The following is a 9,000-nucleotide window of genomic DNA, read 5'->3' as shown; positions in this document are numbered from 1 at the left end:
TTCAGTGAGGTAATAAGCTTGTGTTTCCTCTTCCTGTTTCCTCAGCTGTCCTTGCGGGAGGTGCTGAGTGGGGCGGTGGAGCTCGCTGAGGTGGGGTTTCCTGTTGCAGAGGTAGCAGCCCACCACTGGGCGACTTCGGTTGCTACTCTGAGGGATAATGGGAAGGAACTGGGTGGAGATCTGCTTATTGATGGTCATGCACCAAAATGTGGTCAAGTGTTCAAAAACCCTTCACTGGCCCGGACCCTGAGGGTAAATTCTTGACACATATCTACACACCAAGTGTGAGAACTTGGTCAGATATTCCTGAAGTACTTTTATATTACAATGAACAAAACAAAACAATGTAGATCCTTGGAGAAGCTTCAAAACAGGTTTCACCTCCTCTCAGAGATTGTTTGCTTTCTTGAAACTCAATGAAGTCTTCTGTATTGGAAGTCCCTGAATGAACCTAGGGGAATAATACGTAATTAACCCTGAACCCATTAGTCTGCTGGGCTTAATGTGAAAGGGAAATAAAAGTAGGAGGGGTAGAAATTGTGCTGGGGAGTGGAAAGTACTAAGGGTATAAAATGATAACCAGTTAAGTGAGGGTGGACTGGAGGGCATGGAAGCAGGACAAGATGAGGAGATGATAGAAATGCAAAGGTTAAATGGTCTGAGGAAAGAAGAGGAGATGATGTGTAAAGGGATAAGGAGTTTGAAGGAGGGGAGAGGAAATCAAGTACAAACTATTGACACAATGTACTTTAAAAATCCTTGGAGAATTTTGAACTAGTTCATTAATCAAACTGACTCAAAAGTTACCTCATGCTATAATTTCATGGCAACAAAACATCTACTGACTACATTTGTAGCAGTCATTGGCTTTTCTGCTTGTGTCTGAAACTCCATACTCACATAATTTTGCCTTAACTATTACAAGCAGGTGTAAAGGGGTGTTTACAGCTAAATAAGTACTTTTCGGAGTGTTTGTAGACTTTTTTGAACTTTTTCACAACACAAAAACGAAATAAACCAGATTGACTATATCAAATTTTCACAGTCTATAATGGCTTCCCTCAACCAACAAACAAACCAACAATCTTTTCTTACATCAGCCTGCTCTATAATACTGTGTTGATGCTTATTGGCTCAATCTAGTGTGCTGATATGCTGAACTAAGACGTTGAACATGATAAACATTGCACCTGCTAGGCTGAGGTATGCCAGTTCTCTGTGTGTCATTGTGGCATATTTTGGTTACAATTTGGGCTTTTTCTTAAAAAATGATGACTAATTGATTGACATTATTTTGCTCAACTCATAGTCTTAGAGATGTTATATTGGAAGAAAGAAAACAAATTATAAATGAAAAGTATTGAAAAAAAATAGGTTACATTTTTCATAAATTTCCTGTGAAACTGAACAGGAATGATGTCCCTCTGTTTAAGGCTTTTTAATGTGGAGGGACTTTTCTTGCTCTTTATTTTTGTAGTCTGACATCATCAGACCCATCAGCCAGCTCACACTCAAATTTTCTTTCATTCTGAAGTGAATGTCAGGCTATGATTGTTGGTGTGTGAGCAATGCTAGTTAAAAAAAAAGGAACACTCATTCTGTAATTTCCTGCCAGGGAGAGTTCACAGAACAATGGCTGACCCCACAGTGTGCGTAAGTGTTTGACCTCTTCTGTGTCACCATTTAACCAAGTACTGGTCGATGCTCTTTTGAGTTGTTACATCAAAAGCTCATTCCTCAGTCATGCAAAAATGCAGAAACAATGCCAAGTACGCCCATGATAGAACAGACACACAAAGACAGCAACAAGGACACACACAATCAGATTCCTGAGAAAGTTGAAACAAAAGCAGTGACGTCAGCTTCATTGATGAATGGTTTCTGTGCCATCTTAACCTTCATTTTCCAGTCATGACAAGCTGTGTTACCTCCTTTTGATGACACCCCCCCCCCCCCCCCCCCCACACACACACACACACACACACACACACACACACACACACACCTTTGTTAGTTGTTTGAATTGATTTGTAAATGTCTACAATAATGGACTATTTAGACCGCAAAGTCCTTTGAACTATAGTGCTCTTGAGACCTGTAGTATTTACAGCTTTTTCTGTTCTTTTGACTGATTGTTGCTGATTGATTGATTGGTTTAATTATTGACAGGAGCTGGGTGAGCTTGGTAAACCAGCTTTCTATCAGGGCAGGGTGGCCCAAGCCATCGTTGATATTATCAGCCAAAACGGAGGAATCATGACTCTGGATGACCTCAGCAGCCATGACAGTGAGGTCATCACCCCTATAAGCACAGAATACAAGGTGATGTCAGTGCTTTGGAAGCTTATCCTGTCAGTTTTTCATTCATATGGTCAGCACGGGGAATGACTGTATTGTTTGTTCAGGATGTGCGTCTGTGGGAGCCTCCTCCTAACAGTCAGGGATTGGCTGCTTTGCTGCTACTCAACATCCTGGAGAACTTCCCCCTGAAAGGTATTGACAGGCACACTAATGCATTGTAGCAGCAGAGATAAAATAAGAAATCATGTGAGGGAATCCCAAACTTCTGAGTATTACATTGAGAAAAAAAGTAATTAATGTAATAAATTTGGAAAATCAGCAGCTGCATTCTCTTAAATTTCTGCCCCCTTGCATTACAACAGAGGATGGTTCTATGTGTGTTGCTTACAGCGACTAATTCTTTAGTAGAAAGTTGTTCCAGGAAAAGCTATGGATTAGCCAAACTATTTTGTGATTTTTAATGTAATAGTAAAGCGTCTGAGCTGCTCAAACAAATACCCGGAAATTTGTTGCATAGGTCAAGAGGGTAGAGATTGTACAATTTTATTTGTGCCATAGCTCCTTAAAGAACCTCAACTGAACTCTTAAATATATGTAGAAAAAACAGCACTAAGCAGACTCTAATACAGTTTATTAAATGGTAACATTTATACTTAATTTTGTACACAGTCCCTAAATTAGTAAAAAATGATACAGTTTTGTTTTTGAATTATGCATTTCACACATAACGTATATTCATATGATGCTCTAAATCAACTGACTTATGAGTTTTGTCAACCAAAATGTAAAACAAATTAACTCACGTAGCTTATGTAGCGATATGTTTAAGCTAAATGTATCGATTGGAGCTAAACAAAGGATCACAGAGCCAGCGGGTTAAACATTGCAGCTATTGTGTTGTTGCGGCTAACACTAGCAGAGCTAGCACCACCATTCTGTTCTTGTTACAAATTTTTCAGGTTGAGTGTCCTAATGCCAGCCTATAACTTAATCTCCATTTTCTAGATTAAAGCACCAACAAACCACTCTGTGTTATGAGGTCACTATCTGTTGTCCCTGCTTGTTTACATCCAGGTAGTAGAACATTCTAAAATGATGGCTGTAACCACCAGCCAGAGCTATGGTTTTGTGCTCTACATTTGACCAGCTTTTTATGTTTACAGTTAAAGTAACTAGAAATAGTTTATGCAGACAGTGGTGCTAACTAGCAAGAGCAACACAAAACAAACATGGACATCCCCCGGAATACATATTCACTCTTTTTTTTCTAAATGTAAATTCACTTTTCTCTTGCTCTGTTGGATGCTCCAGTAATCGTCTAACCGCCAGTAAGAAATGACACAAAAACATGTAGATCCTTTTATTGTGTAACTCAGTCTTGAAACCTCCATCACTGCTCTGGCTTATCATGAATCATTCTGTGTTTTGTGTCGTGTGTGTTTTCTGTTTGTAGCTGCAGGCCACAACAGCCCTGACTACATCCATGTACTTGTGGAGGCTACACGTTTGGCACAAACTGATGCAATGAGTTACCTAGGCGACCCAGACCATGTGACCATTCCATCAGAAACGCTACTGGACAAAAGCTACAGTTGCCAACGAGCACAGCACATCAGCATGGACAGGTGTGTGTGTGTGTGTTTCTGTGTGTCTGGGTGTATCTCTAGGTACCAGTGTGTACCAGTCAGTCTCTGTTGACTTTAGATAGTAATGTGGACACTTACTTCCCAGCAGCCTTTATGTCTGTCCCTACGTGCCTTGGTGTGTGGGTGTCTATTTTGGCAGCGTTGTGTATTTACTGGTCAATTCTGTAGACTTTGAACTTTATGAGCTACAAGACAAACAGACACACACACTATAAATGAATTTAACAGCATAATAATATAATCACATACACAAACACTATCAGTAAAACTAACTTGGGTTGTTCTGTTTTATACTCAAATAACTTGAAATTACTTGGAGAGCATTACTCTATTATATAACACATATCAAAACAGCTGTAGTACATTCATTTTTCTGCTAAATTGCACATATAAAGTATAGAAATACTTTAAAGTGTGATAAAAGCTGGAAAGCATAAAACTAATTAAAAGCATAGCAAAAATACAGTAATCACCAAACAATCTTGGTTTTAGTATTCCATTCATTTTGTAGTGTTAGAGCCATGACTCTTCAACCAACTGAAAACGAGACATGAGTTTAAGCTTAATATATTTTATCCAGAACAGGTAAACTTTGCCTTCACATCTCTACTTTTGACTTGAACATGATGAAGCAGGTGACTGAGAGATCACGTGAAAGCAGGAAATTACAAAACATGTTTGATTACCATAAAAGCAAGTGTTACAAATGACTCATCATTATTACTGTTATTATTACTTTTGGGTGTCAGATTTATTATGGATGTGTGGTATAACAGACTGAATACATGTTGTCACAAAACACTCAATAATAAAAGTAATGTAATCACGAGCTGCTTATCTGTTAGGACCCTCCTATTTCCCTTTAACAAAGTTAATAAACATATGGTGTCAAATTTATGACTGAAAATTCACTAGTTATTGGTTTTGCCTTGTTATTGAAACTAAAAAGATGTGTGAAAACAGCCTGCATCCCACAATTGAAAGTTAAAAAAAAATGCCAGACATTAAGAGCTGGTTCACATTACATGACTTGTGTCATGTTGTTTACACAAACTAAGTATTTAAAAGGACAGGATGTGGTTTCCCTTTTCTCCCAGTCTTGGTTTTAGGACAAGAGATGTGGAAATTATGGTACTTAAAGCATCAAATCCTCAATGATGTTTTTTTTTTCATTAAATTGAAATTATTTTTTTATGAATGAGATTAAGTGTATTTGTTCCTGATCATTCTTGAGATATGGAAAAAAAAAGTTGATTCTTCCATCTGTTTTTGTATATATTGTGTTTCTGCAGGGCCATGAAAGACATCGAGCCTGGCCTGATGACAGGAAGTGACACAGTCTATTTCTGTGTGATTGACAGTGAGGGCAACGCCTGTTCATTTGTCAACAGCATCTATACTGGCTTTGGGAGTGGGCTGATCCCCAAGGATTGTGGATTCTCTTTACAGGTATTAAGGGTCTGAAAGTGTGTATACCCTCAACAAAGAGTGTGTTAAACCATTTCAGTAACTGAGACCGAGAATACCTGAAAAGCTGCATCCTTACTTTTTATGATAAAGCCAAGAGCAGCAGCAGAGAATGTATAACATTGGAGAGAGATTTTATGATGCTGTTTGCATGCAGACGTTATCTGTTAAAAGAAGGTGTGTATCGTGCTTGTGCTTTTTGTGTGTCTATGTAAATATGTGTGATGCAAACTTGGAAACAGTATCAAAAAATCAATTATGGACTAAACTTACAAAGGCATACCGCTGTGTCAAAATGATAAGCATTTCCATAGAAGCCCTCAGTGTAAGAGAAGAAACACTAGACCACCTGTGGAATATGCAAAAATAAAAGAACAGGAAACCAAAAGGGAACCTTGGATGTTTTCATTTTTAGTGAATTATTATGTGAAATCTTCTTCCCTCAGAACCGTGGTGCCTTCTTTTCTCTCCAACGTAACCACATTAACTGTGTTGCTGGTGGGAAGCGGCCGTATCACACCATAATACCTGCACTTCTCACAGATTCGGCAACAGAATCACAAAAACCTCGACTCCTCGCTGCACTTGGGGTCATGGGGGCTTTTATGCAACCTCAAGGACATGTTCAGGTACACCGTTCAAAATAAATTTACATTGAGTTAAATGAAACCTGCTCAGCATGGTTTAGTCGCAGTTACTGATGTCTCTCTGTTTTTTCAGGTTTTATTAAACATGTTGGAGTTTGGGATGAATCCTCAACAGGCTCTGGATGCACCGAGAGTTTTTGTGCAGTATGACAACAAAAGTATGTCCCCCTAAACAAACTATCTCATTATCTTGTTATTTTTGTGATGTGGTGACATGTACTGATTCTCTTTGTGACAGCTAATGAGTGGTCAGTTAATCTGGAGGAGGGTGTTGATGAGGGGGTGGCTGACGAGCTGAGGAGACGGGGCCACAAAGTCAACTGGCCAATCACAGGTAACTGTTTTAAAGGTCTGACGTCTTTTTTTTTAACAAAACGATGACAGGAAGACAGACCATTTTTATTTATGGGTGTAGGTACAACAAGAAACATAAACTGTAAACACAAAGAAGAAAGAAAATTTTGCACACTGTGCTTCAATATGTACATGATATTATGCTGAGTGATGAGATATTTAAGGGTAAATGTTGAAGAAAATGTGTTTTTGCCATTGCAAAAAGGCAACAACAAATATGACAATTAATGGCACAGCTAACAGTCTGAAATTTGTAGTATTAGGCTGCAGTTTTGAAAAAAAAAAAAAAAAAGATGCTTCATGATTCAAGGTGAATATCTGTTTATCTGGAGGGAAAAAATGAGGCTGTGTGCTGCTCTCTTAGTGTTGGGGTATAGTTCAGGTAAAGGGCCAGGTGCTCTTGCAGAATAAAAATTGTAACTACCAAAGAGAGTAACCACCAAGGCTATCTTCATGCACACTCACTTGAGACAAGGAACGTGGTTAAAATATGGTTTACTGCACTTCTTCTTTCAGCTTTTTAATTCTGTATCTTAAAGTTTCAGGTTTACATAATTTTCTCTTTCACTGCTTAGTCTTTCAATATTTTATTATCTTATTTGTTTCTTTTAATTTGGTTGTTTTATTTTCTTATTTTGAGTTCCACATTTTAGTTTACCTTCAGTGTTTCCTCATTAAGGTCCCCGGATAGCGTTTCCATGATGAAGATGATGATAATGATGACGATGATGATGATTATTCTTATTATTATCATTTTTTGTTTTATTTTGTCAAGCACTTTGTGTTGCCACTGTTGTGCATGAAAAGTGCTTTATGAATAAAGTTTGCGATTGATTGATTGATTGACTGATTGACTGATAAAAGCCTTTAATGGTTCAGGGCATTTCTAGTTAAAATATAACAAACAGGAAAAAAAAACACCAGCTGGTTTAGACCCTTCCAGAGTCTCATCATCAAGGTATAATGACAGGCAGAAAAGCATATGCAGTTCATTGATAACTTTGCTACAGAGTTAGGTTAAAACTATATTTGCATTTTATTTATTTATATTTTGTGTGGGCTTGTTCACCTTCATGCGTAGCAGAACAGTGGGTAGAGCAGGAAATCAGATGAGCGAGCAGGGAATAACATGCATACTTCCTCGCTAGTTTAAACATTGTTAATGTATTAACAAACAAATCAAATTTAAGGAAGTTGACTTCTAACCTCATCCCCTTTTTATTGTCATGGAAGCATGAGAAAAAACTGTATCTTTGTATCAGCTGATGTGATTACATTCTGTCCTCAGCTATACAGAGACCTCTTCTCATGATGAGCATGCTAATGAGATGTGAATTTGATTCACTGTGGAAATGAGGACACAAAAAGGAATAGTTCATTATTAGATTTGATGCATTCTTTCTTATCATCCTGTCCTTTAAACACACAGGCCACAAGAGGTCCCGGTTTGGGCGTGGACAAATCATCACAGTCGGGGATTGGTGGAATTTATCTGTCGGTCAAAGTCGTCCTCCAACCAGGGTTCTGTGGGCAGGGTCAGATCCCAGGGGAGATGGATGTGCTCAGGGGTACTAGACGTACGTGACTTCCTCTTTCTCTTTCTCTTAAAATTTAGAGCAAAAGTACAACCAGTGTCTGACCCTGTCTATGTAAAGTGTCCTTATCCCTTAGGCATAAACATATGTTTCATTAATGAATCTGTTTTCTGGTCACCAATCATGAAATGTTACATAAGTGAATTTATTCAAACTGCGAACCATGTTTTGTTGTTTCAAACACAACTTTTCCAAACTATGTATAAGCCATGTGCCTTTGCCCTTCAATGTCATGGTTAGCAAGAAATACAAGGACATGAATCTTGGTGTAACATTTCACTAAATATGACCCCCTTTATCTTTGTATTGCTGCTGTGAAAATCATCTGAAATAAATTAAGTTAAATTCATGTGCAATAATAATAAGTGATGTAAATCAAGTCAATAAGTGTTGTTATTCTACAGAAATGCATTTAATTCCTTCATCTTTAACTAAAGTATATTTGTTTCTTAAACTAAATTTCTGCTCTGCATTTTATCAACAGAATGTGTTATCTAGTCATGATTTGGCGAGTCTGCTCAATAAAATGTAATTTATTCTCCAGTGATGACACTAATCATTGAGCCAGAACGGCGTATTTACTTGCATTTTAATTCATTCCAATACCACATATCAGCCAGTCTCAAATGAACTTTTGTACATTTTTTAAAAAACTGGTGGTTTTTCTGGGTAAACAGCAGGGCCTGATGATAATGTTGATCAGTCACAAGATCAGCTGCTCTATCCTGCCAATAAAAAAAAAAACTTGTGTGGAAATTCAGGGTCTCATAATGACTCTTATTGTTGCACTGTTGTCGTACAAAATTTTACACTGAGTGGTAAAGCTGCTTCACTTTTAGGGTAAATTACAGGCACATTTCCATAGATTCAGCCTTATTTTAGCCCAGATGTCCAACAGTTTCTGTCTGGGGTGATTTATTTACTGCTACCTGGCACCTCTGAACCATACAAAGCAGCTGTGGTTGAGAATGTCTCCAAGTTTAGTTTGTA

The 9,000-nt window shown here is 37.9% G+C and overlaps 1 protein-coding gene across 2 annotated transcripts in view; it reads left to right on the top strand.

Annotated features, from left to right (window-relative positions):
- LOC141789553 (glutathione hydrolase-like YwrD proenzyme) overlaps positions 1-8,630 on the top strand; it is a 10,128-nt gene extending 1,498 nt beyond the window's left edge. The window contains exons 4-12 of one of the 2 annotated variants that reach the window (XM_074669023.1): positions 46-252; positions 2,170-2,322; positions 2,406-2,493; positions 3,755-3,926; positions 5,309-5,396; positions 5,861-6,043; positions 6,135-6,219; positions 6,300-6,395; positions 7,845-8,630. In XM_074669023.1, the coding sequence (XP_074525124.1) occupies positions 46-252; positions 2,170-2,322; positions 2,406-2,493; positions 3,755-3,926; positions 5,309-5,396; positions 5,861-6,043; positions 6,135-6,219; positions 6,300-6,395; positions 7,845-7,990 (1,218 nt within the window). In that variant the 3' untranslated portion in view covers positions 7,991-8,630. Of the gene's footprint in view, positions 1-45; positions 253-2,169; positions 2,323-2,405; positions 2,494-3,754; positions 3,927-5,239; positions 5,397-5,860; positions 6,044-6,134; positions 6,220-6,299; positions 6,396-7,844 lie in introns of both variants that reach the window. The other variant, XM_074669022.1, reaches the window with a different exon arrangement.
- Positions 8,631-9,000: the final 370 nt, after the last annotated feature.

This window comes from Halichoeres trimaculatus, unplaced genomic scaffold (genome assembly GCF_033239565.1).
Source record: "Halichoeres trimaculatus isolate MK-OKI-2021-1 unplaced genomic scaffold, fHalTri1.1 fHalTri1_scaffold_4, whole genome shotgun sequence".
In the NCBI taxonomy this organism is placed as follows: Eukaryota; Metazoa; Chordata; class Actinopteri; order Labriformes; family Labridae; genus Halichoeres; species Halichoeres trimaculatus.
The sequence above is the reverse complement of the archived record's forward strand: the minus strand, read 5'-3'. Positions and strand labels throughout refer to the sequence as shown.